This window comes from Hyla sarda, chromosome 1 (genome assembly GCF_029499605.1).
Source record: "Hyla sarda isolate aHylSar1 chromosome 1, aHylSar1.hap1, whole genome shotgun sequence".
Lineage (NCBI taxonomy): Eukaryota > Metazoa > Chordata > Amphibia > Anura > Hylidae > Hyla > Hyla sarda.
Window position 1 is genome coordinate 106605619 of NC_079189.1, and position 19808 is coordinate 106625426.

The 19808-nt window shown below is 38.6% G+C and overlaps 1 protein-coding gene across 9 annotated transcripts in view; it reads left to right on the forward strand.

The window, feature by feature from the left end:
* The window catches only part of FAT1 (FAT atypical cadherin 1), a 251511-nt gene that overhangs the window by 200264 nt on the left and 31439 nt on the right, over positions 1 to 19808 (forward strand). For all 9 annotated transcript variants that reach the window (XR_008889074.1, XR_008889073.1, XM_056559286.1 and 6 more), the window contains 3 exons: positions 3267 to 3404; positions 3566 to 3709; positions 5413 to 5610. Coding sequence is in view for 7 of the 9 variants with exons in the window: in XM_056559286.1 (XP_056415261.1) it covers positions 3267 to 3404; positions 3566 to 3709; positions 5413 to 5610 (480 nt within the window). In the remaining 2 variants the exon portion in view is untranslated. The remainder of the gene's footprint in view (positions 1 to 3266; positions 3405 to 3565; positions 3710 to 5412; positions 5611 to 19808) is intronic.

The window sequence follows — 19808 nt, forward strand, 5'->3', positions numbered from 1 at the left end:
TTTACTGTCTTTGAATAAAGGTACTGCAATTATTCTACTCGAACACAATCAAACCTGAAAATAATAAGAAAATAAAGCTACATTTGTAGAAAATTTCCATAGATCTATTTCTAGCATTTGGCAGGATAAAACAACAAATTACTTTAATTACATTTCAGGTATTTAATTATAATTGGAAAGAAGAATATATCTGTAGACATTGTTCTTATTAAAACTGTAATAATAAAGGTAGTAAAATATTTATATATACTGAATGGTCACTTTTTAGAAACACCTATTCTTTGTAGGTAATGTATGGAAACTAAGCCTGTGACCTTAGAGTGCAGTATAAAATCAACTGAACATTATTTTTGTGGATCAGTTCCAGGGAGTGTCTACATCAGAAAGGAAATAACTGGAGTTGAGCAAGCTGAGCCCCCCCCAACCCAGATTCAATCCAAACTTCGAAGACTTCGTGGCTCACAAAACGTTCAAATATTGCCAGGTTTGGCTCGCACAAACCTGGAAATGTTCGCCATGAACCAAACACTTTCCAAAAGTTTGGCAAGCTCAGTCTACTCAACTCTAGTAACCATTGATGTAAGTGATTTGAAATGAGGCCTGGTCATTGGTGCGAAATAGTGATGAGCGGCATTGCCCATATTCGAATTCGCGATATTTCGCAAATATATAGATGAATATTCGTCCTATATTCGCAAATTTTGTGTATTCGTTATACTCGAATATTCGCATACTCGCACATTCGAGGGAGAAAACAGTGAGGGGGTGGGCAACTTTACTATTGGTTGCTAAGGATGTTGATGATAACCTCTGACAAGTGTATTTTCATCATTCTAATTGGCCCACAGGTGAAAAGAAGGAATATGCGAATATTCACATATGCAAATATTCGCCATGCGAATATTCACATATTCACGAATTTGCGATATTCGCGATAAAAATTCAAAATGTAAATATTCGTGCCCAACACTAGTGCTAAACTAGCCAGGACCAATATTTCAAAAACTGTAAACCTGGTGGGGTTTGGACCAATATTTTTGATTATTTTGATTTTAACAACTAATGGAATCACAATGCATTGCTGAAACAACGAAGGACGGACATAGAACGTCCAATGCTTTACTATATGGATGTCTCTACTAGATTTGGTGCATACCCAGACTGAATATAGTATTTAGAGATACCCATCTAGTACCATGTTGGACCTCCCTTGGAATTTAGAACTGCAGCAATTGACAAAGGAACCAGCTGTCCATTCAGACGTTAGTTAAAGCACCAGCATTGTATATAGTATGTATTTACATTCCTTCATTGTACCATGCCTGTACATCGAAGAGATTCCTCTGACCCCTGGAGAAGTTGTTTATGTGCAAAGGGTTGCCTTTCAATGGATGTTTTTACCTTGATCTTGCCATTCTCTTTATACTCTCGACCCCACAAGGCTGGCAATTTATAAATTCCTATTCCTGGCTCGTTAAGCACAGATGACCATATCTCATTTGAAGTTACTCAGATCATTTGATATTCCCATTCTAATGTGGATTCATACTGAAATAGATCAATGGAAAACTTGGTAATTCAATTTTATGCTGCATTTCAGGGTCAGGTGGCATACAGGGAAGATACATTAATGAAAAAGTCTTAAATTAGATAGATATAAGATAGATAGATATGAGATAGATAATAGATAGATAGATAGATAGATATGAGATAGATAGATAGAGATATAGATAGTAGAAGGAAAGAAAGAAAGAAAGAAAGAAAGAAAGAAAGAAAGAAAGAAAAAGAAGATAGAGTTTTATATAAAGATCATATTTTCGATCATGGTTACACATTTTATTTTTATTTCAACACATTAACAATGTAACACTTCAAGGTTTATGAATATTAACAAGATATTAAAGGCATGACTTTCAGGTGACAGGTGAAATGACAGGGGTGACAGGTCTGTTAATGGCATTTAAAGAGAACTGTCATGATTTATTAGAGCCATATATGTCATGGAAAAAAACTACTTCCCCTACAATGCAGTGAAGCCCACTCTTAATTCCATGTCTATGTCATTGTTGTCATTTTCTAATTATTAGCCAGTATCTCATTATTATATGGCGCCTCATTTATTCACATCCCCTGCTTTCTTATTGATGAAAACACCTATGACATCTACCAATGTCAAACTGTATGTCAGCATTTCACGTTAAATGCCAGTTAGATAAAGTTAAAGGAAATCTGTCAGTAGTATCACCCGCACTAAACCTGTCACACAGGCTTGTAGTGCGGGTGATGCTGATTAAAACGGTACTCACATTGTCCAGATTCGCCCAGCCGTTCTGCAGCAAATCGCGTTTTTCTATTCATGCTATTGAGGGCCTTGGGGCATGGGCGGAGCCCTGCGAAGATGACGTCAGCGTGCCCCAAGCTCTGATCTGAGCGCCACCCATGCCCCAAGGCCCTCATTAGCATAAATAGAAAAATGAAATTTGCGGCGGAACACCTGGGCAAATCTGGACAATGTGAGTACCGTTTTAATCAGCATCACCCGCACTACAAGCCTGTGTGACAGGTTTAGTCTGCGTGATACTACTGACAGATTTCCTTTAAACTCAATCCACATTTCCACATGTCAAAAAGTCCATCAAAATGTGTATATAATGAAAGATATTTTATGAAAACATCAACATGACTACCTATCTATAATACCTACCTCAATGGCTTTTGCTAATCTAGAGCCGGTGGTAGTTGCACACCTTCATGTTGGTGGTAACGTAGGAAGATGTGTTGTGGTTTATGGTTGAAGAAAGGAGCACACATATCATTATGGTAATTTAAAACAATAATGCAGAGTGAAAAGTGATATCCATAAACCGTTATTGCTAGTTCCATGGACAAATATTGTAGGGTGGGGGTGAGAAACTGTATCTCAACACATTCTTCTTGCACTGTGAAAATGGTTATGACTACTGTGCAATAATTATAGCCCGAGGATTCATATTCCCACCTCTGGTTTACCTGGCAAGATTTCATGGAGAGAATGTATCACATTCCTTTTCGAGAACAATAGTGCAGGATGTTACATTGTATTATGTTCCTTCAGGCACTTTTTCTGTTCAGTTGGTTGAGTTTATGAAGGTAACACAGAATCTATTGAAATAAATCTGCTGGGAGCTCTTCTAATAAGTTAAAACTGGGACATGAGGAAGAATTATTTCAGAAATGTTCACTTGTCTACCCAAGCCTACTCCAAATGAGAATGTGCTTTTATCTAGGTTGTTGCAGACGATGCCGATGGACCTTTGAACAGCCACATCCGCTACACAGTTACAGATGGCAATCTGGGGAATACCTTTATCATTGATCCTGTAAGAGGGGAAGTTAAAGTTAATAAACTTTTAGATAGAGAGAAGGTGAGTCTTATCACGTTCTTATTCTCCTACGTTCTTTCCTCTAAAGTATCATTACCGCACCACCTTTACTTTGATTAATTGCTCGCACGTATCATGCAGTCTTCTTTGTCTTCCTATAACACTTTTGCATCCATAATGAAAGTTCATTGATATTTTTACAGATTTCTGGTTACACTTTAACTATTCAAGCAGAAGATAATGGAAATCCACCTAAAAAGAACACCACAAGAGTGAACATTGATGTGTCTGACGTCAATGACAACCCTCCTATGTTCTCTAAGGAGAATTACAGCATTATTATTCAAGTAGGTTGAAGATTATGTTATTTTGTATTTTTTTTTCAATGATTATAGAATTGTTCCTGAAACTGTATACCTTTTGTATTCGGCTGTTGCTTATGTGTAGAGGTGACTTCCTGTAGAGGGGAATAGTGGCATAGCCTTTGGTAGTCGTGTAGCTATATTGAAGAAAAGAGCACTGCCCATGAGTAAAGAGTATGGAAACAACCTATCCTGCCCCTTTCTTTATTGGTCCAGAGCAGCTGCCAATGGTTTAAAAATAGTCATATAGAATATAAGGCCTTCTTCAGAACCGTGCATATATTTCTCAGATAGATGTGTCCACTTTTCCTTGAATTTACTTAAGGATTCCCATTTCTCATGGTACAAATTCAATACCCTATTGCAACATAACAAAAAAACACTCAATAGGCTGCAATGAACAATACAACCACATAGACCCATATGCAGGGGTCAAGTCCTGGGATACAAAAGTGTGGGAACTCACACAATATTTCCACTCAAGGACTAGTCCTGCAGAACTCCTGCTAATGGGAACATTGTTCCTACGGTGGAAAAAAGTACAGGAACTCCATTCCCATGTATTTCTGCAGGATGTGAGCCCTGCCCATATGGCAAATACTGATATATACATCTCCTAGAGTATCACAAAATCCATGTTTTTTGATAAGCTTGGCATCTCATGACACAAATTGTGGAATATGCTGAGCTATGATAGAACACAAGGAAGAATACATGTATGCACACATGGCTTGAGCAAGGTTATATCTTTCATAGACTGTTTAAGCAATAGATATCATTCTATCGGAACTGATTATGATGCATTATGCTTAGTGATGAGTAAGTTACATCTTCCCGCTTCTATATTGTTGTACTGTAGGAAGGCAGTACTTTTTATGACCTTTTTTTATTGTAAACATTAGAATAATCCACTTGCACAATACCCATTAATTCATTGCCCTGGGATCTAGAAGCAGACAATTTTTTGGTTAACTCTTCCCCGATTATCATAAGACTAGACTGTATGCAAATGTTCAGTATGGAAATGCGGCCCACCCCATGAGACCCTGAGCCACCCCCCTCCAGAGTATTTCCTTGAGTAGAGACATAGATCTTTAGAGGATTCTCTTTCTATTTTCTTTCTGATTCTTGAGTCTTCTGCAAACCCGAGGCTTTGCTTTGGGCTGTCTATACTTGTCTTTCTTATTAGACAGAAAATGCCAATGGCTAAGCAAAGTTCTTCCTTTAATTTTGCTTCGCACAAGTTGTGATCTTGGAAAACTGAAATGAGTCTAATAGGTCTTTCGCGGAGGTGTCTAACAAGCACTTGAAGTGTCATTAATATAGGATTTCATGTATATAAGAAAGCAGCAGCAAAATGGATTTTTACTGTTCTGTCATCTTTATTTAGGCTTTGAAGCCGCTGTTATCCTTCTTGAAGCTGTAACAAGCTCATTTATCTATGAGTACTTTTCAGTTCAGGTTGAAGATACAAAGTGTCGAGTGTAATTCTTATGTCCTTGTCAGTTTTTATGTTTGCCCGTACGGTCTCATTGGGTCTGTGAAGTTCCACTCCACATGCTGGCGCTTTCCTGGGCAGAAGAAAATTTTAAAACGCTAAAGCCTTTCCTTTTGTTTTATACCCACCATCGTGTGTCGGATATATCTAGCTGTGACAGTATCAATCTCATAAAACTCTATCTCTACAGGAAAATAAGCCCATTGGCTTTAGCGTTGTGCACTTGGTGGTGACAGACAAGGATTCGTCTCACAACGGCCCGCCATTCACGTTTACCATTCTGAGTGGAGACGAAGATAATACTTTTCAGATTAACCAGCAGGGAGTAATAACCACTGCAGCTGCATTGAACCGGAAAACCAATGATCACTTCTTACTTCAGATTAAGGTATGAAGGCTGGTAAAAAGTGCTTATGAGAAGCCTATGGGTGGATGTTTCTTGTCTCCTATGATAGCTGCCTATTAATAATAAATGTAAAGATGATTTGGCTAGAATGCGGAAAAAGCGTCATGTCACTACTTTAAATTAAATATTATGCTTAGTGTGTCTTATTTATCTCATTTATATCATGACAGCCTATCTGTATAATTTATTAGGATGTATTGCATTATCGTACAACTCATCAAAGGTCATATTAAAATTAATGTAGGCCCTATGAAGCCTACCTGGGACCCTATTTACTGAAACAAAACTTATCCCGTATCTGCTATCAGTGTCTGATCACAAGGGGTCTGATGGCTGGGACCTCCCGCAATCTCCTGTACGGGTCCCTGGCTTAGCCCTGGCTGTTGAAGTTTCGCACCCAGCATGAAACTTACTTTAGCAGAGTTGGGGCTGAGTTGGGGCTTACTTTAGCAGAGTTGGGGCTGTGCCTCCAGTTTTTGAAAAACTACAACTCCCAGCATGCCTGGACAGCCTTTGGCTGTCCAGGCATGCTGGGAATTGTAGTTTTGAAACAGCTGGAGGCACATTGGTTAGGAGACACTGTTAAACTAGATGGCATTAACTTTTAATGGACATAATAGCTACAGAATTATGTAATAGACAGTGATAGATAGCAAGTAATAGATGAAAAAAAATAATAAACGCTCATTGCCACTTGTCAATGGAGTAATCAATCAGGGGACTAAAGTGCAGACTGGGAGCATAGAGGTCACCACACCGGGCTATCGTACTAACAAGGAAATTTACTTCAGCTCCCAAATAAAGGGGTACTCCACTGGAAAACATTTTTTTTTTTTTTTTTTAACTCAACTGATGCCAGAAAGTTAAACAGATTTGTAAATTACTTCTATTAAAAAATCTTAATCCTTCCAGTACTTATCACCTGTTATATGCTCCACAGGAAGTCAATTCTTTTTCAACTTCCTTTCTGACGACAGAGTGCTCTCTGCTGACACCTCTGTCCATTTTAGGAACTGTCCAAAGCAGGATAGGTTTTCTATGGGGATTTGCTCCTACTCTGGACAGTTCATGAAATGGACAGAGGTGTCAGCAGAGAGCACTGTGGTCAGACAGAAAGGAAATTCAAAAAGAAAAGAACTTCCTGTGGAGCATAAAGGAGCTGATAAGTACTGGAAAGATTAAGATTTTTAATAGAAGTAATTTACAAATCTGTTTAACTTTCAGGCACCAGTTGATTTTAAAAAAATGGTTTCCAGTGGAGTGCCCCTTTAAGATTAAAATACTGCTAGCTTTATGTCTCCATGTTAAAAATGCTTTCCAAGGGCCAACCGTATACAATCAGATAATATGCTGACGGGTTTCAGTGTTAACATCCTAATCATGGTATAACCATACCTGAAATAAAGTGTCTTTAAGCATACCTGTCGTATTATAGAAAAAAAAAAAAAACATAATGCATATGTATGTCACTCACAAGGTCATGCAGATGATTTGCATGTCTATTTTATGTGTCTAACTTCTGTATTTGACTCACAAATCCCTCTGTTCTGCTGTTCACTCATTCTGATCTAGACTGCTCAGGAAGGGGTATGTCTGAGGCAAGCACTGAGATTGCCCTCACTCACCATGCATTTACTTCCTCCCTGAGTCTGCTGTGTTGGGTCTTTTCATCCAATCACTGCAGTCTGCTCTGTAACCCCTTCCTCTCTGTCTGATAGGACAGGAGTAAGCACAGAGAAGTGCTAGTCCTGCTCTCACTTCCTGGTCTTTGTTCCTGCCTGTGCTTCAGCTGGGACAAAGATGATGCTGAAGCCTGACAGGATTATGTTGTGGATGGTTTGGGGACCCCTAGTGGTCTTTTTTTTATAAGCCATGATTTCTATAAAAATAATAGTATATGAGAAAGGTTAATGTTTTACCAAGATGTACAAAACATTAAAAAGTTTTTGATTCTGACAGTGCACATTTAATCTTATCCAGAAGCTGAAGTAAATTTCCTTGGCCTACCTATAGAAAGCCCTCTTTATCTAGGCTAAGTTTTTGGTATTTTACTATACATCTATCCCCCTAAAAAAGTCCAAGATCCAAAGAATAAATGGCATTCTAAGTCAGTGGAATGCTCCTCAGTGTTTTGTTATAAATTCATAAGCAAACAACACCACCACTATTGGAGAAGGGCATGCAGCCCTGCTGTGCAATGATTTTTAACCATTCGAACTAGTGCTGATGTTGTTGTCTGTCCCGATAATAAATCTATAAAGTATATACCGCAGTCTTCACTATATTTCAGCATAGTTCTGGCAGGATGATGGCCACTAGATAACTTTCATATATATCTTCTTGTCCTTGTATTCTGACACTATCTACAGTTTTTTATGTGATGACAAAAATAGATTTTATGATGCATTTTGTAAGTTCTGGAACAGTTTTACAGTTTTCTATTATGTTGCATAATTATCATAACTAATATTTCTTTCTACTCTTATGACCTTTGTTGCTTAAAGTTAAAGAGGTTAGGCCACAAAGTGTGTTAATCTGCAAAGTACAGGCATATATACATATTTATTTATATAGTGTCACAGCACTGTAGAAAGAATATCATTGCCATTTGAGCTTACAATTTAAATTAATATATGTTTTAAAAATTTTGTCAGAAGAAAACCAAATGACCCCAGCAATGTAAGTCAATGCTAACCACTGAGCTGCCCTAGTAATAAAGAAAGATGGAAATTGATGTATTTCTTTTTTATACCTTGCCTGATACAGCCAGCTTATAGGCTCTATTATTAGGATGTAAACAGGATGAGTGGCGCACCTTCTAACGCTGCGTCCTTCTCTCTTAGCAGTTTCAGTACAGTCCTGTACTTGTAAATCCTCTCTAGGAAAAGCAATATATCCTGTTACTTATATCCATTCCCTAGTCTTTTATCCTCTTAAGGACGCAGGGCATACCTGCAAGCTCTGCACCCGATCCCGGTATATAATGCAGGGTCACGGCGTGACCCCGCGTCATAGCGGGTAGGTCCCGGCGGCTGATGAAAGCCGGGACCCTGGGCTAATAGCGTGCTGCACTAATCGTTGATTGTCGCGTCTAAAGTTGAAAAAATAGCATCCTGGCCGCTCAGTCGGGCTGATCGGGACCATCAGCTAGGACACGCCAGAGATCTAGGCAAGAGAAGGGAAGAATATAGTTCTATGCTGATGATCAGTGTTAGGAATCAATGTAATGCATATTATAGCCACTAAAGGGGCTATAACAGCAAGAAAAAGTTGGGGAAAAAAAGTTACCAATGATGAATTAACCCCTTTCTCTAATAAAAAATAATCACCCCCCTTTTTCCATTTAAAAAAAAAAAGTGTAATTAAAAATAAATTAAACTGCACGGTCAATGGCGTACATGCAAAATAATTCCAAAGTCCAAAAATAGCGTATTTTTGGTCACTTTTTTATAGCACAAAAAAATGAATAAAAGGCGATTAAAAAGTCCAATCAAAACAAAAATGGTACCGACAAAAACTTCAGATCACAGCACAAAAAATGAGCACTCACGGGGGCCCATACATGGAAAAATAAAAAAAGTTATAGGGGTCAGAATAGGTCAATTTTAAATATATAAATTTTCCTGCATGTAGCTATGATTTTTTTCCAGAAGTAATACAAAATCAAACCTATATAAGTAGGGTATCATTTTAACCATATAGACCTAGAGAATAAAGATAAGGTGTCATTTTTTACCGAAAAATGCACTGCTTAGAAACGGAAGCCCCCAAATATTACAAAATGGCATTTTTTCTTAAATTTTGTCCACAATGATTTTTTTTCCCGTTTCGGCAAAATGACTAAAGTCACTGCAAAGTAGAATTGGTGACTCAAAAAATAAGCCATAATATGGAATTTTAGGTGCGAAATTAAAAACGTTATGAATTTTAGAAGGTGATGAGGAAAAAATGAAAATGCAAAAACGGCAAAACCCTGCTTCCTTAAAGGGGTTCTCCGGTGCTTACACATCTTATCTCCTATCCAAAGGATAGGGGATAAGATGCCTGATCGCGGGAGTCCCGCCGCTGGGCACCCCGTTTGTAATCAGTCCCCGGAGCGTGGTCGCTCCCGGTCTGATTACGGACGACCACCGGGGACTGATTACAAACGGGGTGCCGCGTGCAAGATCCCGGGGGTCCCCAGCGGTGGGACTCCCGCGATCAGGCATCTTATCCCTTATCCTTTGGATAGGGGATAAGATGTGTAAGCACTGGAGAACCCCTTTAAGGGGTTAAATAAATTGTTTTATCTCTGCTTGTCAGAGGAGGCTTGTATTACTCTTGCTCAGCAGCTCCTTTGACAAGCAGATAAGACACTGCAGTTCCAGAGGCAGCCTGCTCACCATACCAGAGATTACTCTGCATTGTTGATGTGACCTGGCTGAGAAGGGAAAGCACATCCAAAAAGTACATCCATGTCCATCCTGGCACTTGCTAAATTAAATGTAGTAAAGAGAGTTCAATAGAGTTAGCAGTTGGCACCAGTCTTTGAATAACTATTGAAATAAGCTTTTTTTTGTTGTTATGCCACAATTTTGCCACAAGTTTTGGTGTACACAATTCCCACATAAGCTGTCTTCCATCCCCTTTAAAGACGCACACAGATTTAAAGTAAATGTGGCCCAAGTTACTTTTTTTTTTAATACAAATTCCACCAAAATTTGCAATATTAAATCTGTTCTATCGTTCGGTTTAGGTTAACTCTTTTGAGTAGTGTATCACATTTTAGCATTGCAGGAGTTGAAGACATGCAGGAAGGGAACTAAAAAGTCTGAATAATATATTTACTGCTGTAACAAGCGCTGATCGATACAATGATATAGCATGTCGATCGGTGATTGTTTACATTCATTTTCAGTCCAATAAACATAAGGGGGTTTACCACTTTATATTATCATCAGTACGCAGCATATTCCTTGTTCCCATCATGGGACGTACTGCCAACAAACAATTTTATGCCGGCATGAAAAATGAGATCACCAACAAAAAAGCGTTTTATTATTTGTCGTCTCATCACTGGCCATGTTACCCAGGTCAGTGATCAGGTATGAACGTTCATAACAAAGCATAAGATCAGCTTTATTGTGCTAACAAGTGATACGTCACACCAGAGTCAACACACCAAGGTTATCAGACGTGTTTCTAGAGCATGCATGCTTTTCATCAGTGATGAGCAGTGTGCATGCACTTGAAGAGTGTCTTCGGAACTTCCAAAGCTAAACTTTTGCTTTGGAAGTGCTGGATCATTTTCTCTTCATTGTGTATTCTGCTGCAGATCCATGCACAACCACCGGGAAGAAGGTGAGCTGGACCTTGGTTGCACTTTATACAATGAACATTCATACAATCATTTGTCTTATCATCACCCTGTCTTAAAGGAGTACTCCAGGGAAGCATGCATATAAAAAAAAGAAAAGAAAAAAAAAAAAGACATCACACTACCTGGATATGTTCCTTGTAAACCATTCTGCCGGATATGCATGGCTCCTGTGGCCCCTGTTGTCTTCTCTGGCTGATTTATTTTCTTTGCCATCCTTCCCTTCCGTTGCCTACATCTCCCGACAATAATTGCAGCTCTGCTCTTCCAACTCCCTCTCTAATAGTAGCCCCCACCCTCCTGCTCTGAGCAGCAGAGAGAGTTTCAGTGTCAGATTGGCTATGGTGGCACATACCTCCTAGTTCTCATCACTAAAGAGAGCATGACTCATCAGTTTAGGGCAGAAACCACCTGGTCTGTATCTCTCAGCAGGGTGGTGGCTGCTTTCAGAGAGGCATTTGGACAGAGTGGATGGCTGGATGATGTAATTCCCTCACTTCAAAGAGGAGAAACTGCTTTATATAGCTAATGAATTATATTTAGACAATTAAATAGGTTGATGAGAGGGAAAAGATGGGCTATGGTTTTAGTTCCCCGGAGTATGCCTTTAAAGGGGTACTCCACTGCCCCAGCATCCAGAACATTTTGTTCCGAACGCTGGGTGTGGGTTGCGGGGGTCGTGATGTCGCGTCCACGCCCCTCGTGATGTCACGCAATGCCCCCTCAGTGCGTGGCCATGATGTCACGACCCCCACAGACCGCACCCAGCGTTCGTTACAAAACGTTCTGGACGCTGGGGCAGTGAAGTATCCCTTTAAAGGCCCTTTATACTATCAACCATACTGAGACCACAGGAGGAAGCAGATAATTTGTGACTATTTATTAATAGCTGCAGTCAGTAATCATAATAAAGTGACGGAATGATAGCAAGCAGGTAGACGCATAGCAGGCTAAAGACTGCAAGCGGAGATGGGAGCAACCTGAATAGAAGGAATAGCGAGACGTGAAGATTATAATCAGGACAGATCTACTGACATAATGACCAGAACAGCTCCAGAAATGTCTACTGACTAGTCATAAATGCTACTAAGAGGTTTTTTCATTGCTTGCATGGCCATAGAGAAAAAGAGAAATGGAAATCTGAGCACTAGAAGAATGTAAAACAAGATATTCAGTAGCCATTTAGCAGTGAAATATGTATTCCGGTGTCCTGTATTGTCCTGTAGTGATTTCCAACCAGTTTGTGCCTTCTGCTGTTTCAAAACTACAACTCCCGAAGGCTGTCCGGCCATGCTGGGAGTTGTAGTTTTGCAACAGCTGGAATCACACTGGTTGAGAAACACTGCTCTATTATGTATGTATATAGCCTATGTGGCCTCCAATCATTGTTAGATAAACTGATCTTTAGTAAATCCTTTTTTATAGAGGCTATGTTTTAACAATATTTTGCCACCTAAAAAGGTTGAACAAAGATGTAAGGCTGGGTTCACACCACATTTTTCCAATACAGTTCCCGTATACGTTTTCAATTTGAAAACCGCACGGAACCTTATTGAAAACCGTATGCATTGACCCTCCATTGAAAACCATCTGCCAAAAGATGCATCAGGTTGTGTACGTTTTTGCATCCTGTACGGTTTTGTCTGCTTTTTTTTCCCGTACCCAAAACTGCAGACTACCAAGGTTTTTGGTCCGGGTGAAATACCGTATTGAAACGTATATGTTTTTTTCTTTTTTTTTTAAACATGGAAGTCCACAGTTCCATCTGGTTTTCACCACTTGGTTTTTGTCTTTGTCACAGTTTTTTTCTTGGAATTTCAATCAAACAAGTGAAACTTTACTCATGGAATAAAAAGTTGAATAAATTTTTTCTTGAAAAACGGATGCAACCGGACATCAGTATTCAACCATATACGGATTTTGACACTTTTTGATACAGTTTAGTCCGGTTTTGAGGAATTAGTTTTTTATTCAAAAACCTGATACGGGAACTGTATTGCAAAAATGTGGTGTGGACCAACCCTAAAGCTGTCCATTCAACATATTACCATTAAATATTATTCCAGAGCTGCATTCTTAATTCTGCAAGCGACTAATGGAAAAAGTCAGTAACACCGTTTAGCTGAGCTACACAGGGCTGTTCCATTTTCTTACATCAGATCACAATGATGCCTGGTTTTCTAGGAAAGAAGGCTGGGAGATTTCAGCTCTAATTCCTGCAGAATTGTGAACATTGCTATGAAATAAAATATTTCTTAGTAAAGTAAAATACTTCTTTCCAGAATTTTTATAAACTTGTTTACAGACTAGGTCCCCATACTGCTCCTAAATATATTTGTAGGCCACTATACTACTCACATATATATTTGTAGGCTCCCATACTGCTCCCATATATAGTTGTAGGCCACTATACTACTCACATATATATTTGTAGGCTCCCATACTGCTCCCATATATAGTTGTAGGCCACTATACTGCTAACAAATATATTTGTAGGCTCCCATACTGCTCACATATATATTTGTAGGCTCCCATACTGCTCCCATATATAGTTGTAGGCCACTATACTGCTCCCATATATAGTTGTAGGCCACTATACTGCTCACATATATAGTTGTAGGCCACTATACTGCTCACATATATAGTTGTAGGCCACTATACTGCTCCCATATATAGTTGTAGGCCACTATACTGCTCCCATATATAGTTGTAGGCCACTATACTGCTCACATATATAGTTGTAGGCCACTATACTGCTCCCATATATAGTTGTAGGCCACTATACTGCTCCCATATATAGTTGTAGGCCACTATACTGCTCCCATATATAGTTGTAGGCCACTATACTGCTCCCATATATAGTTGTAGGCCACTATACTGCTCCCATATATAGTTGTAGGCCACTATACTGCTCACATATGTAGTTGTAGGCCACTATACTGCTCCCATATATAGTTGTAGGCCACTATACTGCTCACATATATAGTTGTAGGCCACTATACTGCTCACATATATAGTTGTAGGCCACTATACTGCTCCCATATATAATTGTAGGCCACTATACTGCTCCCATATATAGTTGTAGGCCACTATACTGCTCCCATATATAGTTGTAGGCCACTATACTGCTCCCATATATAGTTGTAGGCTACTATACTGCTCCCATATATAGTTGTAGGCCACTATAATGCTCCCATATATAGTTGTAGGCCACTATACTGCTCACATATATAGTTGTAGGCCACTATACTGCTCACATATATAGTTGTAGGCCACTATACTGCTCCCATATATAGTTGTAGGCCACTATACTGCTCCCATATATAGTTGTAGGCCACTATGCTGCTCCCATATATAGTTGTAGGCCACTATACTGCTCACATATATAGTTGTAGGCCACTATACTGCTCACATATATAGTTGTAGGCCACTATACTGCTCATATATATATAGTTGTAGGCCCCTATACTGCTCCCATATATAGTTGTAGGCCACTATACTGCTCCCATATATAATTGTAGGCCACTATACTGCTCACATATATAGTTGTATGCCACTATACTGCTCACATATATAGTTGTAGGCCACTATACTGCTCCCATATATAGTTGTGGGCCACTATACTGCTCCCATATATAGTTGTAGGCCACTATACTGCTCACATATATAGTTGTAGGCCCCTATATTGCTCACATATATAGTTGTAGGCCACTATACTACTCACATATATATTTGTAGGCTCCCTTACTGCTCCCATATATAGTTGTAGGCCACTATACTGCTCCCATATATAGTTGTAGGCCACTATACTGCTCACATATATAGTTGTAGGCCCCTATACTGCTCACATATGTAGTTGTAGGCCACTATACTGCTCCCATATATAGTTGTAGGCCACTATACTGCTCACATATATAGTTGTAGGCCACTATACTGCTCACATATATAGTTGTAGGCCTCTATACTGCTCCCATATATAGTTGTAGGCCACTATACTGCTCACATATATAGTTGTAGGCCACTATACTGCTCCCATATATAGTTGTAGGCCACTATACTGCTCACATATATAGTTGTAGGCCCCTATACTGCTCACATATGTAGTTGTAGGCCACTATACTGCTCACATATATAGTTGTAGGCCACTATACTGCTCACTTATATAGTTGTAGGCCTCTATGCTGATCACATATATAGTTGTAGGCCACTATACTGATTACATATATAGTTGTAGGCCACTATACTGCTCACATATATAGTTGTAGGCCACTATACTGCTCACATATATAGTTGTAGGCTACTATACTGCTCACATATATAGTTGTAGGCCACTATACTGCTCACATATATAGTTGTAGGCCACTATACTGCTCATATATATAGTTGTAGTTCACTATACTGCTCACATATATAGTTGTAGGCCACTATACTGCTCACATATATAGTTGTAGGGCACTATACTGCTCACATATATAGTTGTAGGCCACTATACTGCTCCCATATATAGTTGTAGGCCACTATACTGCTCACATATATAGTTGTAGGCCACTATACTGCTCACATATATAGTTGTAGGCCACTATACTGCTCACATATATAGTTGTAGGCCACTATACTGCTCACATATATAGTTGTAGGCCACTATACTGCTCACATATATAGTTGTAGGCCACTATACTGCTCATATATATAGTTGTAGGCCACTATACTGCTCACATATATAGTTGTAGGCCACTAAACTGCTCACATATATAGTTGTAGGCCACTATACTGCTCACATATATAGTTGTAGGCCACTATACTGCTCACATATATAGTTGTAGGCCACTATACTGCTCACATATATAGTTGTAGGCCACTATACTGCTCCCATATATAGTTGTAGGCCACTATACTGCTCCCATATATAGTTGTAGGCCACTATACTGCTCACATATATAGTTGTAGGCCACTATACTGCTCACATATATAGTTGTAGGCCACTATTCTGCTCACATATGTAGTTGTAGGCCCCTATACTGCTCACATATATACACATATATAATTATAGGCCCCTATACTGCTCACAGATATAGCTGTAGGCCCCTATACTGCTCATATATATATATATATTTGTAGGCCTCCATACTGCTCCCATATATAGTTGTAGGCCCCTATACTGCTCACATATATAGCTCTAGGCCTCTATACTGCTCACAGATATAGTTGTAGGCCCCTATACTGCTCACATATGTAGTTGTAGGCCCCTATACTGCGCACATATGTAGTTGTAGGCCACTATGCTGCTCACATATGTAGATGTAGGTACCTTTACTGGCTATATATATATTCTGTATGTATATATACATATATATATATATATATATATATATATATATATATATAATTTGTAGGCCCAATACTGCCTCCACCTATAGCTGTAGACCTGTATACTGCTCCCATATTGTTGTAGGCCCACATATATAGTTGTAGGTCCTGATACGGCCCCTGTACATATATATATATATATATATATATATATATATATATATAGTATTAGGCCCTTATACTGCCTCTATATAACGTTGTATGCCCCAAAGAGGGCGTCCTGCCACTCCAAACGCATTGTTCATTTTTATGCCTCCAATAAATCATTTGTCTGTCCTACTGCAGCCAATCACTGCCTCCAATAAATCATAATCACTGCCCCATATATAGATGTAGGCTCCTATACTGTTTCCATATTTATCACAATGAACATTTTTGATAAACAGACAGTCTGAGATTGTCCCATTAAAAACAGTTTGTATGGTCAGCCTAGAGAACAGTGAATGTCTTCAGCATTATGGGAAGATATATGCGGCGTCATAGCAGCGGGGATAGCATCAGGGGACACAGAAGCAGAGGCCGCGCCTAAGAGTCAGGTTTGAATAAAGTTTTTTTTTTTTTTTTTTACATAGTATTTAATGAACCCAGAAAACCTCTTTACTAATAGATCCTTTTTTGCATGTTATATCAGGCTTTACTAACTGGCAGGGATGTCATTTACACTTTTGCTGCATAATAACAGTGTACTCGCTCCTTCTGTGGTATCCCTTATTATTCCTTTGTGAAAAATTATCAAAAATTACAATTGTAACTGAACGGTAGGGATTCTGAGTTTGGCAGAAAAGTGATGTCTAAGCAATTTACACTTGGTTAATTAAACCTAATACAGTTCCTGAACAACTTCCTGTTGGTTTATATAAAGGAGAATCAAACACTAAGCTCACAGAAGACCTATTATTCTTTTCTTAATTTCCACTGACCCATTGAATTCTTTCCATGCAAGTCATCCCGGATTGTCGCCAGTGAATGTTTGCTTTAAATGCAGGGGTCTGATTATGCCTCCTACTACATGACGTACTCCGCAAACCCATTTCATTCAGATATGAGTTTATTAAAACGATAAAAGTTGTTTTTGTTCACTGAAGCAAGTACATTTAGAAAGGCATTTTCAGCTTATTAGTTGCTTTGTGATTGTCGACAGAGGTTAATTTACATCTTAGTATGTCTGATATAAAATCTCACTGTGTCAAACGTTGCAGACATGAAGAATTCTGCTAATAAAAAACTTTTATAGTGGATTCATCACCAGACCTACTTTTTGCATGTTAAAATGTACTTTAGCGCCATCTACTGGGCAAAGAGTGAATTCCTTTAGAAAAAAATTATTTATTTCAGGGCATTCTGCCATATGACAGAAATGCTAGATCAATGTTGTTTTATTATTAACAATTTATTAATATACATTTTTAAATAAGCATATTTATCATTATATATTTTCTTTGATATTTCATATGATCACACAAACCCCCCCCCCCCCCCCACACACACACATATATATATATATATATATATATATATATATATATATATATATATGTGTGTGTGTGTGTGGGGTTTGTGTGATCATATGAAATATCAAAGAACATATGTCAGAACAGTGAAGGTCTGATACTCTGTAACCCTGACAATCAGCTGATAGAAGGGGTTGTGGCGCTCCTGCAAGCCCTGTGTCCTCTTAAGTTTCTACCAGACACTGTACATTTGATTACACTTTTACTTTAATGATGCCTCTCCCCAGGTCGGTTCCAGCTGCCAACTGTGCAGTGACCAGACCCACAGGGCGCAAGGGAATATGCTAAATGGGGGCACAGAGGGGGTGGGGGGTCTGCACGAAGGTGTGACTAATACTATACATAGGCACAAAGAGGTCCTAATACTATATGGGGCACAGAGAGTAATTGTAGTTGGCATTGTGTGGCAGTATTATTTGTCCCATGTCCATTATGCTATTATTACTGGTAATGCTGGTCTTGGTATACAGAATTTGGTATAATGGTAATATTTTTACCGGGATTTATACCTAAAATGAAGTTGATAGATTTAGCTTGCCTTTCCAAGCTAAAATAGCCAGCCAGCTCCTGGACAAGACTATAGTTTATACATTGTAACAAAACCTCAGCTGTGTAAGCAGGACTAGGTCATGGCATTTATAGCCACTGAATGTAAATATGTTATACTATTTGTAAATATTTCCCAATATTAACATGGTCAATTCTGGAGAGCTGCAGAACACATTCCTAGTGAAAGATCAGATCATGATGGCAAAGAGGGTGATTTCCACAAAGCATGAATAGAAATTATATATTGATCCAGTAGCCTCTGCACATATTCATTAGGATTTTCATATACAGTTTTAAAGTAGTGTTCCCCAGCCTGCGGCCCTCCGCTTGTTGGAAAACTGTGATTCCTATCATGTCCTAACAGGAGTCATAATGGGAGTTGTAGTTCATCAACAATCTACGAGCCGCCAGTTGGGCAACATCGCTTTAAAGGCTTGATATGGATTTTATCAGTGATCTAGTAAATATCTAACCCCGTCCGAATTTATTTTCTTTACCAGATTAACGTGCATGCACAAGAGTAAATCACACAGACACACATGGTCAGTGATAACATACTTCTAAAGTTTATTGGCAAACATCCAGCTTATATAGGCAATGCAATGAGCATAAGTTCCCACCTTCACTAGGGAGGTGAATATAGCTTTGGCATACCATATAAGGTATGCTTTCTCTGTTAGATTTTGTGGGAAAACTTTTAGGTGTTGGCTTTAAAGGGGAACTCTGGTGGAAAACATTTTTATTTATTTTTTAATTCAACTGGTGCCAGAAAGTTAAACAGATTTGTAAATTACTTCTATTAAAAAATCTTTACCCTTCCAGTACTTTTTAGCAGTTGTATGCTACAGAGGAAATTATTTTCTTTTTTAATTCCTTTTTGTCTTTTCCACAGTGCTCTCTGCTGACACCTGATGCCCATATCAATAACTGTCCAGAGCAGGAGAAAATCCTATGCTGCTCTGGACAGTTCCTGATACGGGCATAAGGTGTCAGCAGAGAGCACTGTGGACAAGACAAAAAAAATTAAAAAAGAAAAGAATTTCCTTTGTAGCATACAGCTGCTTAAAAGTACTGGAAGGGTAAACATTTTTTTAATAGAAGTCATTTACAAATCTGTTTTACTCTCTGGCACCAGTTGATTAAATTATTTTTTTTTTCACCGGAGTACCCCTTTAACAAAAAATTCTTCTACAAGACGGGAGGAGGGAAAACAAGGAGCAGAGTAGCATGGGGATAGGCTTTGTCAAATAGTCTTTTAATAATGCATACACATATAAACACACACATACACACACACACACACACACACATATATATATATATATATATATATATATATATATATATCTATATATATCTATATATATATATATATATATATATATATATATATATTT